General features: G+C 46.1%; 1 protein-coding gene across 3 annotated transcripts in view; it reads left to right on the top strand.

Moving 5' to 3' along the window:
• The window catches only part of LOC140185254 (uncharacterized), a 124,913-nt gene extending 109,152 nt beyond the window's left edge, over nt 1-15,761 (top strand). Inside the window, exons 3-5 of one of the 3 annotated variants that reach the window (XM_072238644.1) lie at nt 14,310-14,489; nt 14,571-14,981; nt 15,066-15,761. In XM_072238644.1, the coding sequence (XP_072094745.1) occupies nt 14,310-14,489; nt 14,571-14,981; nt 15,066-15,413 (939 nt within the window). In that variant the 3' untranslated portion in view covers nt 15,414-15,761. Of the gene's footprint in view, nt 1-14,254 lie in introns of all 3 variants that reach the window. The other 2 variants (XM_072238643.1, XM_072238642.1) reach the window with 2 other exon arrangements.
• Nucleotides 15,762-18,710: the final 2,949 nt, after the last annotated feature.

Genomic DNA, 18,710 nt, shown 5'->3' on the forward strand with positions numbered 1-18,710 from the left:
AACCGGCGTAGTGTTCTGTCTGAAAAACGTGCCACGGTACTTCACGTTAGAATCCACAGAGATCATCGACAATGTACCGTGGTTCTGTGCATACAGGGACCGTGTCTTCACTGACCCAGGGTGGGTGGGATACGATCGGCTAGATACGGTTTTAACTCCATTCCTCCCTTTCGGCATAATTCTGCTGTTGAACGCTCTGACAGTCAGGCACATTTTAGTGGCCAGTCGGGTCCGTAAGGGGCTGAAGGGTCAGAGCAAGGGGGAGAACCGCAGTGACCCGGAGATGGAGAGCAGGAGGAGGTCTTTGGTTTTACTCTTCACCCTCTCCGGCAGCTTCATCCTCCTGTGGATGACATACGTTGTAAATGTCATATATTATCAGCTCTCAGGAAGAGGATTCGATTTTACTGATTCTGAATGGATCTTTCACCTCGTCGGGTATTTGCTGAGGAATTTCAGCTGCTGCACAAACACGTTTATTTACACGGTGACGCAGTCGAAATTCAGGGAGCAGGTGATCAGCGCAGTAAAATATCCGGTCACTTATGTGCTTTATTTAATTAATAAAGTCCCGTCCTGAGCACAAGCCATTCCTGCCTCCAGCTACTCTCAGTCACCGCATAATCTCCCAGGTGCTTTTCCCGCGCGTTTTGTTCCAGCGGCTGGCAGCTCTGTGACATTAAGAGCAGCCAAGATATGGACAAGCTGGGAGTTTGTGCTGTATGTGTGTGTGCGTGGAGGTGGGGGTGTTGCGGAAGAGTGCATGTGTGTGTATTTGTGTGTCTGTGTTTGTGGTTGTTTGTGTGAAGGAGAGAGACACGTGTATAAACTGGAAAGAGTTTTGACAGGATGTTGCCAAGACAAGTGGCCTGGGTTACGCAAAAAGTCTGGCCTGGCAGGGACTTTACTGCTTGCAACTTTTGTAGAATGAGAGGCACCCAAATCGAAACGATTAAGATTCGGAGAAGTTGCGATAAACTGGACGGTAACATTTCGTTCACGGGGACAACTGGAGTATTTCATATAGTTCCATGGAGCGATTCACCGCATAATCTCCCAGTAGTCATTCCCGCTGACTATTGGAGCATATAGTAGAGCATCTTTGAGTGCCCTGCTTCTACGTTCTGCCCATATGGCCTCACAGGACGTTATCGCCAAAATGTCATTTCTAAATGCTGATATTACACCTCTCTCGCTCGGCTGAACCTCTATCCTAGTGACACAACTGTAGTACCTATATCGCTGAATAGTCATCTCTCGGTCCTGCCCTTCGCTCAGTCGTGTTTCTGTCACGGCGGTAACATCCCAGTCCTCACAGCTATTCCAGGTCGGTTCATCCGCCTGATCTGTTCAACACCGACCATGAAATGTGCTTTGTAAATGAGTATACCCGATACGATTTTTTTTTTTAGATTATGAGAACACTCAGTCCTCTTTTATTGTCATTTAGAAATGCATACATGCATTAAGAAATGATACAATGTTTCTCTGGAGTGATCTCACAGAAAACAGGACAGACCAAGACTAACACTGACAGAACCACATAATTATAACATATAGTTACAGCAGTGCAAAGCAATACCATAATTTGATGAAAAAAGTCCACGGGCACAGTAAAAAAAAGAAGTCTCAAAGTCCCGAGTCGATCGACTCCCTAGTCCCCGATAACAGGAGGCAAAAGGGAGAAACTCCCTGCCATAAACCTCCAGGCACCGTCAACTTGCCGATACTTTGGAAGCAGCCGACCACAGCCGACACTGAGTCCATCCGTCCGAAAACTCCGAGCTTCCGACCAGACTCTCCGATACAGCCTCCCGAGCGCCATCCTCTGCCGACGCCTTCAACCTCACCCCGGCTGCTGAAACACACAAAGCCGAGGATTTCGGGGCCTTCAGCTCCGGAGATTCCGGTTACCACACATTAGCAGCGGCAGCGAAGCGGGCATTTCAGAAGTTTTCCAGATGTTCCTCCGTACGCTCACGTCTGTCTCCATCAAATCAGGATTGTGCACGGTCCCCTACTTGACAGATAACAGGCATCATCACCGAAGTGGCCGCGCGTGCTGCTGTGGCGCTGCCATCCTCTCCCCCTTTCCGGGAGGATTTATATTAAGCTTTTCGGTACAACAGAGACAAAACACCTCAGAAGGATATTGATACTCTGCAACGGCAATATTGGAAATAACTCTCAGATTATAACATAGTCCTCGCCTTTATATTTCGCAAGTATGTGGATAACCCCACGTTCTATTTTATCAACCCTGTACCATAGCCAGAACAACCAGATCCACAAATCCCTCTCATCGTCTCCATTACTAATCCACTCAGTTCGCCTCTGCAACCTCTCCAATGCAATCTCATCCTCAAACCTCCCTGCACTATCTCCAGTACAATCATATCCCACATCCGCTCTGCACTATCTCAAATACAATCACATCCAATCCCCTCTGAACTCTCTGAAATACAATCACAGACAATCCCCTCTGCACTATCTCAAATACAATCACAGACAATCCCCTCTGCACTCTCTCAAATACAATCATAGACAATCACCTTTGCATTCTTTGAAATACAGACACACCTCAATACCTTCGGCACCCTCCAATATAATCACATCCAAAATCCTCTCAACAACCTCTCTACAATACTGACACTCCCGATACGATACCCTCTGCACTTTGTCCTAGACAATCACATTCCAATTCTTTCTCCAACTTCTCCAGTACAATCACAACCCCATCCATTCTACCCTCTCCCATAGAACCACTTCATTAATGCCCTCTTTATCGTCTGCAGTGCAATCACACCCACAATCCCCTCGGCGTCCTCTCCAACGTAATCTCACGCTCAATCCCCTTTTGCGCTTTGTGCAATACAATCACATCCCAAACACCTCTGCATCCACTCCATTACAACAACACCCTATCTCTTCCATATCCTGTCCAATATTATCACATCCCAATAACCTGAGCATGCTCTTCAATTAAATTACTCTCCTAATCACCTCTGCCCTCTCTCCAATGTAGTCACACCCGCAATCCTCTCTGCATTCTCTCCAAAACAAGGGGTGATTGATAAGATGGTGGCCTATGGTAGAAGAAGACGTTATTAACTTCCTTTCTGCATTTTTACTCATAGAGTGGAACTACAGGTGCATGTAAGGAGAGCTGCACCTTAGGCCACGAACCTGTCCATCAGCCCTGCTGCGGACCACTCGTGCAAAGAAGAGACCCGTGTGCTGCACGACAGCAGGACTATGTGAGTACATGTAGGAGGGGACTATGTTAAACACAAATGTGCTTGGTTTCCTAAAATTTACTCCTTCTACCTTAGACCACAGACTTATCAATCACAACCCCAGTATCCTCTGGACCCTAACCCATACAACGACAACCAAATTCTCCTCGGCACCTTCTGCAACATAATCACGCACTCAATGCGCTCTACGCTGTTTACCATGCAACAACACCCCAATCGCCTCTGTACTTTGTCCTATGCAATTACATTCCAATATCCCTATGTACTCTCTGCTGTACAATCACAAACAATCCCTCATGCACCCTCGCCAGTACAATCACAAACCCCATCCCTTCTGGAACCTAACTGATAAACCCACACTCCTAATACCCCCGTCTCTACTCTCTGCGAAGGCTGAGAAAAATCCATCTCTCTCTCCCCATCCTCGCCACATTCTGTAGAGGTTGTATTGAGAGCAACGTGGGCAGCTGCATCACTGCCTGGTTTAGAAATTGCACCATCTCTGGTCGGAAGACCCTGCAACGGATAGAGATGTCAGCTGAGAAGATCTCTTCCCACCATTAGAGACATTTACACCACACGCTGCATCCGTAAAGCAAACAGCATTATGAAGGACCCCACGCACCCCTCATATAAACTCTTTTCCCTCCTGCCATCTGGAAAAAGGCACCGAAGTATTCGGGCTCTCACGACCAGACTATGTAACTGTTTCTTCCCCCAAGCCATCAGACTCCTCAGTACCCAGAGCCTGGACTGACGCCAGCCTACCGCCCTCTACTGTACCCACTGTCCTGTTTATTATTTATTATTATTTACTGTAGTGCCTGCACTGTTTTGTGCACGTTATGCAGTCCTTGAGAGGTCTGTAGCCTAGTGTAGTTTTTGTGTTTCTTCTTACGTAGATCTGTGTAATTTTTGTATTGTTTCATGTAGCACCATGGTCCTGGAAAATGTGGTCTCGTTTTTACTATGCCCTGTTCCAGCAGTTATGGTTGAAATGAGAATAAAAAGTGAACCGACTTGACTTGACAAATCACGCAGGATCGACCCAAACAGGGGGTCTCGGGTGAGCTCACACCTCAATCTCATACGTTTGTGGGGCCAGAGATGGTCTTTCCCAGACTTAGGTAGCCGAACAGAAACTGGGTATTTCACCGTTATCTACCTATTGCAGCGAGCTCACTCCCACCGGGATGATGGTGGTGGCATTCTGGGAATCACATTTAAAAAAAAAAAATTACCAGTGCTTTCAATTCAATCCAGCCACGTCATCTGCGCAAGACGCTGCGAAGGATGGGCGTAGGACAAATTCACTATCTCCTGGATTACTGGTTTCCTGACTGATATACCCCAGTTTGTAACCGCTGGGTGGTTCTCTGCCTGAGGTGGAGATGAGTGACACTGGAGCCCCACAAGGGACTGTCCTGTCCCCGTTTCTGTTCACGCTGACACCTCAGACTTTCAGTACAATTCTGAGTCTGGCCACTTGCAGAAATTCCCTGATGACTCTGTGGTATTTGGTGTATCAGAGATGGGCAGGAGTCGGAGCACAGAGGACTGGTGGACAGGTTTGTGGAATAGTGAGGGAGGAATCACCTGCCCCTGAATATGGCCAAAACCAGGGAAAAGGTGATTGATTTTAGGAGGAAGAGGACAGCAACGAGTCCTGTATACATTCTGGGAGAAGACGTTGCGGTGGTGGAGGAGTACAGCATTGGGGAGTACAGCGATTCAGGAACAGCTTCTTCCCCTCTGATCCAATCCAATTCCTGAATGGACATTGAATCTTTGGATACTACCCTGGATTTTTTTAAAATATACATTATTTCGGTTTTTGCACGTGTTTTTAATCTATTCAATATATATAATTTACTTACTGTTTATTTCATATAATTGTTACTGTCATTATTATTATTATTATTACTCTGCTAGATTATGTATTGCATTGAACTACTTCTGTTAAGTTAACAAATGTCAATTCACATGCCGGTGATCATAAACCTGATTCTGACTGCACTGGTGTTGCCTCCTGCACCAAAGCGAAGCAAGTTGACTTCCTCAATGTTGCCTGTAAATTATTTCACCCTGCTCTCAAATTCACCTTGCCCATTACTCCCTTCCCCTTTTCGATTTCACTGTCTCTAGCTCTGGTGACAGTTTATGCATTGATGTCTATCACAAACCGACTGAACTGGACTCTATCTCTTTTACAAGTTGTTACTTATAAAAATGTCGTCCCTTTCTCTCAATTCCCCTGTCTCTGCCGCAGCCGCTCTCAGGATGCTGCTTTTCATTACAGAACGAAGGCGATGTCCTCCTTCCTCAAAGAGAGGGGCTTCCCTTCCTCCACCGTCAACGCTGCCCTCAACCGCATCTCTCCCATTTTGCACACATCTGCCCTCACCCCATCCTCCTACAACCCCACCAGGAATATAGAGAGAGAATTCCTCTTGTCCTCACCGACCACCCCACCATCGTCTGTGTCCAGCACATAATTCTCTGCAACATCCGCCATCTCCGGCAGCATCCCAGCACCAAGCACATCTTTCCTCCCCCTCAACACGTTTTACTTTCCGCAGAGATTGCTCCCCACGTGACTCCCTTGTCCATTCTCCCCTCCCGACTGATCTCCATTCTGGCACTTATCCTTGCAAGTGGAACAAGTGCTACATCTGCTGCTTCACCTCCTCCGTCACGACCATTCAGGTCTCCAAACAGTCCTTCCAGGTGAGGCGACACTTCAACTGTGAGTCGGTTGGGGTTATCTGTCGTATCTGTTTCATCGTATCCCCCGGGATCAATAAAGTATGACTATGACTATGACTATGACTGTGCTGTGACTTCTTGTATACTGGTGAGACCTGACGTAGACTGGGAGACCGCGTCACCGAGTACTACCGCTCCAGCCGCATGAAAAAGCAGGATTGTCCAAACGGCCCCCAATTTTAATTCAAAGGTACATTTAATGTCAGAGAAATGTACGAGGCCTCTTGACCTGGTGTGTATGGATTTCCTGTCAATAGAACCCGATACCAGAAACACGACGAATGTCTCAGTCATCACGGATCACTACACCAGACATGCGCAGGCTTTCCCTACCAACGATCAGAGGGCGTCCACGGTGGCCAAAGTTTTATGGGAGAAATATTTAATTTATTATGACCTCCCCAGGCGGGTACATAGTGGTCAGGGACAGGATTTCGAGAGTAGGGTCATACATGAATACATGATGTACTGAGCCCGCTTGGGGTCGAGGAGTCGTGGACTACGCCTTGTCACTCGCTGGGTGATGCCCAGCCGGAGATGTTTCACCGGACCTCACCAGACGTGCTCGGAAACTTGGAAATCAGCAAGAAGAACAATTGGACTCAACGTATTGGAGATCTGTTCCACTGCTACAACTGCAGATGACAAGAAGCTACCGGGTACTCGCCAAATTATCTCATGTTTGGGCGCGAGGCAATGTCGCCCAGCGACCTTTATTTTGGGACTGAGGAGAAAGACCGACCATCGAAGACTTATCTGAAGTATGTGTCTGATATGAGAAGGGAGCTGATAAAAGTCTTATGAACTGGCAGAATCAAGGAAGTAAGAGGAGCTATGATCAAAACGTAAGGTTCTCCCAACTCCTGCCGGGAGACAGAGTCCTCACAAGGGATTTGGGGCTGTCTGGGAAGCATAAATTGGCTGAACACTGGGTGGCTACGCCCGATGTAGTGGAGAGTCAGATGCTAAACGGACCAGTTTTCAGGGTGAAACCAGAGGACGGAAACGGGCCTGTCAAGATTCCACATCGGAACCACCTTCTGCCTCTGGGACAAGAGGTGCAGGTTGACCCAGAGCCCGCCCTGGAGCCGGCACCAAGTAAGAGGATTCTGTGGCGACGTGGAGCGACTGAAGGAGAGATTATACCTGCCCCGTCCCTGAATGGGATACTGTCCGACAGAGCCCGGGGTGATCGAAGGAGGAGCAGCGAAGGGGAAACTGTGATCTCCAACTTGTGCACATTAGACTTGGGCCCTTTCTCTTTTTTTCTGTCCCAACCTTATTGTCAAATTGAGAATTGTAAAGCTCAATCGTTCAATTCTGTATGGTGTCCAGTCTGTTATTTCATGGTAATGACTTGTATCAGGGAAACAAATCACGCAGCCTCCACCCAAACAGGGGGTCTCGGGTGAGCTCACACCTCAATCTCACACGATTGGCGGGGCCAGAGGTGGTCTTCCCCAGACTTAGGTAGCCGAACTGAAACTGGGTGTTTCACCGTCATGTACCTATTGCAGCGAGCTCACTCCAACCTGGATGATGGTGGAATAAAGTCAATTCAATACATCTTTCTGTGACAGATCATAGTCCAATAGACTGCAATATTGTTTCATACATTATTATTGCACATTGGTACAGTATTATTGTGTATACTATCATTCTCTACTTTATATTTAGTAAAGTCTGCACACTGCTAAGTGTGATTTTAAATACTGCTGCTATAACGATAGAATTTCCCACTCGGGATCAATAAAGTATTTATTATTATTATTATTATTATTCTCCAGCCCTTTATCTCTTTCACCAATCCACTTCACAGCTCTTGACTTTACTCCTTCTCCTCTCCCAGTTTCACCTGTCACCTCATCACCCCCCACATTCTGACTCCCTCCCTTCCTTTCCAGTCCTGAAGACGGGCAACACACATAAAAGTTGCTGGTGAACGCAGCCGGCCGGGCACCATCTATAGGAAGAGGTGCAGTCGACGTATCGGGCCGAGACTCTTCGTCAGGACTAACTGAAAGAAGAGATAGTAAGAGATTTGAAAGGTCTCGGTCTGAAACGCCGACTGTTCACTCCTCTCCATAGTTGCTGCCGCCTCCCCGAGTTCCTCCAGCACTTTGTGTGAGTTGCTTTGGATTTCCGCATCTGCAGATTGTCTCCCGTTTAAACCAATGCGCATGCGTGGTCGTCGGGACCGATGCTGGATATCGCGCATGCGCTGTGTAGACGAGAGGCTCGCAGCGATCGGTGGCAGGTAAGAGCGAGCCCCGGGCGGTAAAAAGTAATCACCGGCGTCTGAAACGCGACCAAAGGACAATTACTGTGATTTCCAGCCACACTGGTGCTGCAACCCACGACAGTCCTAGTCCCTTCCCTCTCTCTCAGCCCCACGATCCGGACCGGGCCCAAGAAAGCTTTCGACTCGTAGGCCGCGGGCGTCTCCGCCGCCAGTTTTGCCGCACATGCGCATTCCTGTATTTCAATGGCTGACAGGGAGGTTTCTCCTCGTGAGGGCTTCTGGGTAAAGTGGCAGCCATGTGCGATCGTACTGGCGTTGTCCCGTACAGTCAAAGGAAGGGCGAGCGGATGTACCTGCCAAACACTGCCGAGCTCCAGCTTTGGAAATCCGAGAATTATGAACTCGGAACAAAAATATAGTTCCCAGTTAATCTCGGTTGAAGAATTTAGCTTCCAGTCAGTGAAAATGTCAATTAGTGCTGTATGGAAATAAAACCTTCCGTCAGATTTACTTCTCTCTGGGTAAATAACGATATAAAACACCTTTGCCTCGATGACAAGTGACTTCTGGCTTTCACATCACAAAAGTGCTGCACTCTAATGAGAATAACCACTGCCCTCCACTTTATATTCATTTGCATTGCCATCGATGGGTTTCTCACTGTCAATCAGCTGGTGGGAGGCAATCCAAGTAATTAGTAAATCTCCAGTATCATGCATGTAGAAACAAGTGCTCTTTGTAGTGTTGTGGAACACGACCAGAACTTGAAATAATACCAAAGGACAGAGACAAATTGAGCCAAGTCATCGGTTGATTGAAGTCAGAAATAGCACATTCTCACACAGGCAGGAATGGTCAGAATTTGATGGTCAGTCAGAATGTCTGATGTGCCTTGTTAGAAGATGAGTGCATATAGAAACAGAAATCTAGAATATAGATTCTAGAAACCTATTCTAGAAACTGCCTCGGATTTCCCAACCGCATCGCACTGTGTTTTTCTGAGCTCCATGTACATATCTAACAGTCTCTCAAAAGACTCTTATGGTATCTGCCTCTACCATCATCGCTGGCAGTGCATTCCATGCACCTACTACTCTCTGTGTGAAAATCCTACCTCTGACATCCCCTTTGACCCTACTTCCAAGCACCTTAAAACTATGCCCCTCGTGTTTGCCAATTCAGCCCGAGGAAAAAAGTCTCTGGCTATCCACACGATCAATGCCTTTCATCATTTTATACGCATCTGTCAGGTCACCTCTCATCTTCCGTCGCTACAAAGTTTTCTATAGTATCCACATCCTTCCTGTAATGAGGTAACTGAAGACAATATTCTAAGTGGGGTATAAATAAGCTTTTATGCAGCTGTAACATTACCTCACCACTCTTGACCACAGTTCCATGGTTGATGAAGGCCTTTTTAATAACAATGTTAATCAGCGCTGTGCTTTGAGTGTAAAATTGACATGGACCCCAAGATCTCACTGATCCTCCACACTGCCAAGTGTCCTAACATAATGTTGTATTCTGTCTTCAATTTTGATGTACCGAAATAAACCACAGCACCCTTATCTGGGCTGAACTCCATCTGCCAGTTCTGCATCCTATCTGCATCCTGCTGTAACCTCTGGAGAACTGTCCAGACTCTTCACAACACCCTCAACTTTTGTGTCATCAGCACCCTTCTCCTTCCTCATCAAGATCATTTATAAACATCACAAAGAGAAGGAGTCTCAGAACTCTAAGGGGAGTAAGGGGAAGCCGTGGCTGTCAAGGGAAGTAATGGACAGTATAAAAATATAAGAGAAGAAGTATAACATAGCAAAGACGAGTGGAAAGACGGAGGAATGGGTAACTTTTAAAGAGCAACAGAAGGTAACTAAAAAGGGAATACGCGGAGAAAAAATGAGGTGCGAAGGTAAACTTGCCAAGAATATAAAGGAGGATAGTAAAAGCTTCTTTAGGTATGTGAAAAGGAAAAAAAAAATACTTAAGACCAAAATTGGGCCCTTGAAGCCAGAAGTGGGTGAATTTATTATGGGGAACGAGGAAATGGCAGACGAGTTGAACAGGTACTTTGGATCTGTCTTCACTAGGGAAGACACAAACAATCTCCCAGATGTAATAGTGGCCAAAGGACCTAGGGTAATGGATGAACTGAAGGATATTTATATTAGGCAGGAAATGGTTGTGGATAGACTGTTGGATCTGAAGGCTGATAAGTCCCCGGGACCTGATGGTCTGCATCCCAGGGTACTTAAGGAGGTGGCTTTAGAAATCGTGGATGCATTGGTAATCATTTTCCAATGTTCTATAGATTCAGGATCAGTTCCTGTGGATTGGAGGGTGGCTAATGTTGTCCCTCTCTTCAAGAAGGGAGGAAGAGCGAAAACAGGGAATTATAGACCGGTTAGCCTGACGTCGGTGGTGGGAAAGATGCTGGAGTCAATTATAAAAGATGAAATTATGACACATCTGGATAGCAGTAACAGGATTGGTCCGAGTCAGCATGGATTGACGAAGGGGAAATTGTGCTTGACTAATCTTCTGGAATTTTTTGAGGATGCAACTATGAAAATGGACAAGGGAGGGCCAGTGGATGTAGTGTATCCGGACTTTCAGAAAGCCTTTAATAAAGTCCCACATAGGAGATTAGTGGGCAAAATTAGGGCACATGGTTTTGGGGGCAGAGTACCGATATGTATTGAAAATTGCCTGGCTGACAGAAAACAAAGAGTAGCGATTAACGGGTCCCTTTCGGAATGGCAGGTGGTGACCAGTGGGGTACCGCAGGGTTCAGTGCTGGGACCGCAGCTGTTTACAAGATATATTAATGATTTAAATGAGGGAATTAAAAGTAACATTAGCAAATTTGCCGATGACACAAAGCTGAGTGGCAGTGTGAAACGTGAGGAGGATGTTATGAGAATGCAGGGTGACTTGGACAGTCATAGTCATAGTCATACTTTATTGATCCCAGGGGGAAATTGGTTTTTGTTACAGTTGCACCATAAATAATAAATAGTCATAGAACCATAAATAGTTAAATAGTAATATGTAAATTATGCCAGTAAATTATGAAATGTCCAGGACCAGCCTATCAGCACGGGGTGTCTGACCCTCCTAGGGAGGAGTTGTAAAGTTTGATGGCCACAGGCAGGAATGACATCCTATGACGCTCTGTGCTGCATCTTGGAGGAATGAGTCTCTGGCTGAATGTACTCCTGTGCTCCTGGGACAGGCTGGGTGAGTGCGCAGATGCAGTTTAATGTGGATAAATGTGAGGTTATCCACATTGGTGGTAAGAACGGGAAGGCAGATTATTATCTAAATGGAGTCAAGTTAGGAAAGGGGAAGTACAACGAGATCTAGGTGTTCTTGTACATCAGTCACTGAAAGCAAGCATGCAAGTACAGCAGGCAGTGAAGAAAGCTAATGGCATGCTGGCCTTCATAACAAGGGGAATTGAGTATAAGAGCAAAGAGGTCCTTCTGCAGCTGTACAGGGCCCTGGTGAGACCACACCTGGAGTACTGTTTGCAGTTTTGCTCTCCAAATTTGAGGAAGGACATTCTTGCTATTGAGGGAGTGCAGCATAGGTTCACAAGGTTAATTCCCGGGATGGCGGGACTGTCATATGTTGAAAGATTGGAGTGACTGGGCTTGTATACACTGGAATTTAGAAGGCTGAGAGGGGATCTTATTGAAACATATAAGATTATTAAGGGATTGGACACGCTGCAGGCAGGAAGCACGTTCCTGCTGATGGGTGAGTCCAGAACCAGAGGCCACAGTTTAAGAATTAGGGGTAGGCCATTTAGAACAGAGTTGAGGAAAAACTTTTTCACCCAGAGAGTGGTGGATATATGGAATGCTCTGCCCCAGAAGGCTGTGGAGGCCTAGTCTCTGGATGCTTTCGAAAAAGAGATGGATAGAGCTCTTAAAGATAGCGGAATCATAGGTTATGGGGATAAGGCAGGAACTGGATACTGATAGTGGATGATCAGCCATGATCACAGTGAATGGAGGTGCTGGCTCGAAGGGCTGAACGGCCTACTCTTGCACCTATTGTCTATTCTCTATAACACATCCCTGTGGAACACCACTGGTCACCGTCCTCCATGCAGTATACACACCATCTACAACCACCTTTTGGCTTCTGTGGGCAAGCCAATTCTGGATCCACAAAGCAAGGTCTACTTGGATCCTGGCCTCATTACTTTCTGAATGAGCCTCACATGAGGAATCTTATCAGAAGTCTTACTGAAAGCCATGTACTCTACATCCAATGCTCTACATTCATCAGTGTGTTTTGTTACCTCCTCAAAGAATTCAATCAGGTTTGTAAGGCACGATCTGCCCTAGACAGAGCCATGCTGACTACCCCACATCAGATTATGCTTCTCCAAATGCTCATACATCCTGCCTCTCTGGAGCTTCTCCAACAACTTGCCCTCCACTGAGGTAAGAACCACTGGTCTGTAATTTCCTGGCTTATCTCTACTCCCTTTCTTCAAAAGGGAACAATATCTCCTCATCCTCTAGTACTTTTCCTCTCTCTATTGATGTGCGAAGGTCTTCGCCAGAGGCTCAGCAATTTCCTCTGTCACTTCCCACAGTATCCTGAGGTATATCTCAAGTAGACAACCCCCAGCTTGTGTTGAAGTTGGTAAAATTGTGACGCCAGAGCTCACATTCAGAGGAGATCATATAGAAACATGTAAAATTATGGAAGGAATAGATAAGATAGAGGCAGGAAAGTTGTTTCCACTGGTAGATGAGACTAGAACTAGAGGACATTGCCTCAAGATTTGGGGGAATTTGGGATGGAGATGAGGAGGAACTGCTTTTTCCAGAGAGTGGTGAATCTGTCGATTTCTCTGCCCAGTGAAGGAGTGGAGGCTACCTCAGTAAATATATTCAAGACAAGGTTGGATAGATTTTGGGATGGTAGGGGAATTAAGGGTTCTGAGGAAAAGGCAGGTCGGTGGAGATGAGTCCAAGGCCAGATCAGCCATGGTCTTATTCAATGGCAGATCAGGCTCAAAGGGCCAGATGGCCGACTCCTGCTCCTATTTCTTATGTTCTCACCACAGACTGAAATCTCTCCTGAAATATTGTCCTTCACCCATTGATGTCTTTTGCAAATATTCTTACAGGTTTGAAATTGCAGAATACTTGTGTACGGAAATCTCAAACACAACAACACATCAGTTTAGCGGACTCTGTCTGGATATTTAAGAAGCAACCAAATATTTTCTTTGCAACACCAACACATCTGTTGTCGATCCTTAGAGATGAAGTATCTCATCCCAGCTGGTAATTTATTCTGTCTCTGAGATGAAGTTTTCTGTTTTAACTCTGTGAAATTCACTGGAACCGGGAGCTGAGAACACACCAGCATTTGTTCACTGGAGATCAGTCCTTCAACTGCATTGATTGTACAAGTGATTCAAACGTCTGACTTTCTGAGTTGCCAGAGAATTAATCGTAGTGAGATATCATTCTGCTTCTCTCAGTGTGGGAAGAGATTCACTCACAGGCTACCTGCAGATATGCCAGAGTTCACAGTGGGGAGAGGCCATTCACTTGCTCTGTGTGAGGGAGGGGAACCACTCAGTCATCCAGTCTGAAGATACATCAGCAAGTTCACACCATAGTGAGATGCTCCACCTGTTCTGACAGTGGGAAGCCATTCTGTTATTGATGCTAAAGGTATATCAGAAAATTCACCAGTGAGAGGATATTGACCTGCTCGGACGGTGGGAAGGCATTCACACAGTCAACCACAACACAGTGACACCAGCGAGTTCACACCGAGGAGAAGCCATTCACCTGCTCTTAATAGGGGAAGGGTTCACTCAATCATCTCAGTTGAATGAACACCAGCGAGTTCACACAGAAAAGATGCCGTTCACCTGCTCAGACTGTGGGAAGGGATTCACACGGCCATCTCGACTGAAGTTACATCAGCAAATTCACACTGGGGAGAGGCCGTACATCTGCTCTGAATGTGGGAAGGGATTTGCTCGGTCATCTCAACTTCAGGCACATCAGCGAGTTCACACTGGGGAGAGGCCGTTCAGCTGCTCTGAATGTGGGAAAGGATTCATTCTTTCATCGGGGCTCTTAAGACACCAGCAAATTCACACTGGGGAGAAACCATTCATCTGCTCAGAATGTGGGAAGGGATTCACATATTTAGCTCATCTGAAGCAACATCAGTTTGTTCACGCTGCGGAGAGACCGTTCACCTGCTCTGAATGTGGGAAAGGATTCATTCTTTCATCTGGGCTCTTAAGGCACCAGCAAATTCACACTGTGGAGAGCCCATTCACCTGTTCAGAATGTGGGAAGGGATTCACCTATTCAAGTCAGCTGAAAGAACATCAGTTTGTTCACACTGCAGAGAGACCGTTCACCTGCTCAGACTGTGGGAAAGGATTCATTCGGCATTCTCAACTACTGACACACCAGTTAGATCACACTGGGGAGAAACCATTCACATGCTCTGAATGTGGGAAGGGATTCACCCATTCAGCTCAACTGAGGGATCATCAGCGATTTCATACTGGGGAATGGCCATTCATCTGCTCTGAATGTGGGAAGGGATTCACTCGGTCATCTCGACTGAAGGTGCATCAGCGACTTCACACTGGGGAGAGGCTATTCAGTTGCTCTGAATGTGGTAAGGGATTTGCTCGGACATCTCAACTTCAGGTACATCAGAAACTTCACACTAGGGAGAGGCCATTCAGATGCTCTGAATGTGGGAAGGGCTTCATTCAGCCATTTCGACTGAAGGTGCATCAGCGAGTTCACACTGGGGAGAAGCCGTTCATCTGCTCTGAATGTGGGAAGAGTTTCACTCTGTCATCTCTGCTGAAGGTTCATCAGCGAGTTCACACTGGGGAGAAACCTTTCAACTGTTCTGAATGTGGGAAGGGTTTCACCCAGTCATCCAATCTTGTGAGGCACACCCGAATTCACACTGGAGAGAAGCCGTTCATCTGCTCTGAATGTGGGAAGGGTTTCGCCCGGTCATCTCAACTGAAGGCACATCAGCGAATTCACAGTGGGGAGAAACCGTTCCCCTGCTCGGATTGTGGGAAGGAATTCACTCGGTCATCGGACTTTAAAATACACCAGTGAATTCACACTGGGGAGAAACCGTTCACCTGCTCAGATTGTGGGAAGGAATTCACTCGGTCATCGGACTTTAAAATACATCAGCAAATTCACGCTGGGGGGTGCCACTCACCAGTTCTGAATGTGGGAAAGGATTCACTCAGACATCCCAATTAAGACTAGAAGATATAGGAGCAGAAGTCGGCCATTCAGTCATGGGCTGATCCAATTCTTCCAGTCATCCCCACTCCCCTGCCTTCTCCCCATACCCTTTGATGGCCTGGCTAATCCAGAACCTATCTTTCTCCGCCTTAAACACACCAAATGACTTGGCCTCCACAGTTGCTTATGGCAACAAATTCCACAAATTTACCACCGTCTGAGAAAAGTAAGTTCTCCTCATCTCCATTCTAAATGGATGTCCTTCAATCCTGAAGTCGTGCCCTGTTGTCATAGACTCCCCTACCATGGGAAATAACTTTCCCATATCTAATCTGTTCAGAGCTTTTAACATTCAGAATGTTCCAATGAGATTTCCCCCCCCCCATCTTCCCCCCCCCCCACCATTCTGCTGAACTCCAGGGAATACAGCCCAAGAGAAGCCAGATGCTTCTCGTATGGTAACCTTTTCATTCCTGGAATCATTCTTGTGAATCTTCTCTGAACCCTCTGCAATGTCAGTATATCCATTCTAAAATAAGGAGCCCAAAACTGCTTACAATACTCCAAGTGTGGTCTCATGAGAGCCTTATAGAGCCTCAACATCACATCCCTGCTCTTATATTCTGTACCTCGAGAAATGAATGCAACCATTGCATTCACCTTCTTCACCACCGACTCAGCCTGGAGGTTAACCTTTAGGGTATCCTGCACAAGGACTTCCAAGTTCCTTTCCATTTCCGCATTTTGAATTCTCTCCCAATCTAAGTAATTGTCTGCCTGTTTATTTCTTTCACCAATATGCACGACCATACACTTTCCAACATTGTATTTCATTAACTACTTCTTGGCCCATTCCCTGAAACTATCTAAATCTCTCTGCCAGCGCTCTGTTTCCTCAGCATTACCTGTTCCTCCACCTATCTTTGTATCATTGGCAAATTTAGCCGCAAGTCCATTAATCCAATAGCCCAAGTCATTGACATACATTGTAAAAAGCAGTGGTCTCAACACCGACCACAGTGGAACTCCATTGGTAACCGGCACCAGCCAGAATAGGATCCCTTTATTCCCACTCTGTTTTCTGTTGATCAGCCAATGTCCCACCCATGCTAGTAACTTCCCTGTAATTCCACGGGATTTATCTTGCTAAGCAGCCTCATGTGCAGCACCTTTTGAAGGCCCACTGAAAATCCAAATACACCACATCTACTACATTTCCTTTGTCTACCCAACTTGTAATTTCCTCAAAGAATTGCAGTAGGTTAGTAAGGCAGGATTTTCCTTTCAGGAAACCACGCAGGCTTTGGCCTATCTTGTCATGTGCCTCCCCGTACTCCGTAATCTCATCCGTAACAATCGATTCCAGCAACTTCCCAACCACTGAAGTCAGGCTTTCAGGTCTGTAGTTTCTTTTCTGCTGCCCCCCACCCTTCTTAAACAGTGGAGTAACATTTGTAATTTTCCAGTCATCAGGTACTATGCCAGAATCTATCGATTCCTGAAAGTTCGTTACTAATACCTGTGCAATCGCTCCAGCTATTTCCTTCAGAACCCAAAGATGCATTCTATCAGGTCCAGGAGATTTATCCACCCTCAGACCATTAAACTTCCTGAGCACCTTCTCAGTCGTAATTTTCACTGCATGTACTTCACTTCCCTGACACTCTTGAATGTCCGATATTCAGTACTGCAGATGTCTTACAACGTGAAGAATGATGCAATGTATGCATTTAGCTCTTCTGCCATCTCTGTGTCTCCCATTACAATATCTCCTGTGTCATTTTCTATTTGTCCTATATGTATCCTCAACTCTCTTACCCTTTCTACCCTAACTCTCGCTTCGTCTAGTGGCTTAACATAGGGGATGATAGCCCCTGGCCCGGACAAACTTAAGAAATCTTATTTGAGTGGATGTTGCGTGGTGTCCCCTGTTACAAATCAGTACGAAATAACAAACAGTGCACAGTATGTGATTAAACGATTGAGCTTTATAACTCCTAATTTAATGATATGGTTCGTGAAGAAAACAAAAAAGAAAAAGGGCCCATTCTCATGAAACAGTCTATTGTACAATGTTGGAGCTCACTGATAAGCTGTTTGTCCACCATCGACCTCTGATCCTCGCTGACCTTCGGACCCTCACTACAAGTCCACTCCATCCGAGGTCTACCAACTCTGTCCATTCGCGTCTCCTCTGCTCATTTCTCCCCGGCAAACGACCCGTGAATTCCCGGCTCCCAGACACGCAAGAAAGAACAACATCCTGCTCATTGGCTAGCATGCCCCATTATCTCTCGCCGTAACCCAAACATTGCTGCCACAGAGAAACCATTACCTCAGCATTGGAACATTACAGTGAAGCCATTACATCAGCAGTGAAACCTTACAGCATGTTACACTTCAAAAATGCTTTTCGCATCCTCTTGATATTAGTCACCAGCTTCCTTTCGTAATTCATCTTTCCCTTCCTCATGACCTTCTTAGTTTTCTTCTGCAAGTTTTTAAAAGCTTCCCAATCCTCTATCTTTCACTAACTTTTTCTTCCTTGTCTTTTGCTTTTACTTTGGCTCTGACTTCACTTGTCAACCACGGTAGCGTCCTTCTTCCATTTGAAAATTCCTTCTTGTTAATATATCCGTCTTGCACTTCCTTCATTTTTTGCAGGAATTCCAGCCATTGCTGCCTTGCTGTCCTTCCTACTCGAGTCCCTTTCCAGTCAACTTTGGCCAGTTCCCCTCTCATGCAATTGTAATTTCCTTTATTCCACTGAAATACCAACACATTGGAATTTAGTTTCTCCTTCTCAAATTTCAAAGTGAACTCGATCATATTTTGATCACTGACCCCAAGGGTTCCTCAACCTTAATCTCACTTATCACCACCGGATCATTGCACAACACCCAATCCGGCACAGCCAATGACCTAGTGGGCTCAACAACAAGCTGTTCTAAAAAGCGATCCCTCAGGTATTTCGCAAATGCGCTCACTTGAGGTCCAATACTGGCCTGTTTCTCCCAATCCATTTTCATGTTAAAATCACCAATAATTATCATGACATTGCCCTTCTGATATGCCTTTTCTATCTCCTGCGGTAATTTGTAATCCACATCCCGACTGCTGTTTGGAGGCCTGTATAGAACTGCCATTAGGGTCCATTTA

This window comes from Mobula birostris, chromosome 20 (assembly GCF_030028105.1).
Source record: "Mobula birostris isolate sMobBir1 chromosome 20, sMobBir1.hap1, whole genome shotgun sequence".
NCBI classification, from domain to species: domain Eukaryota; kingdom Metazoa; phylum Chordata; class Chondrichthyes; order Myliobatiformes; family Myliobatidae; genus Mobula; species Mobula birostris.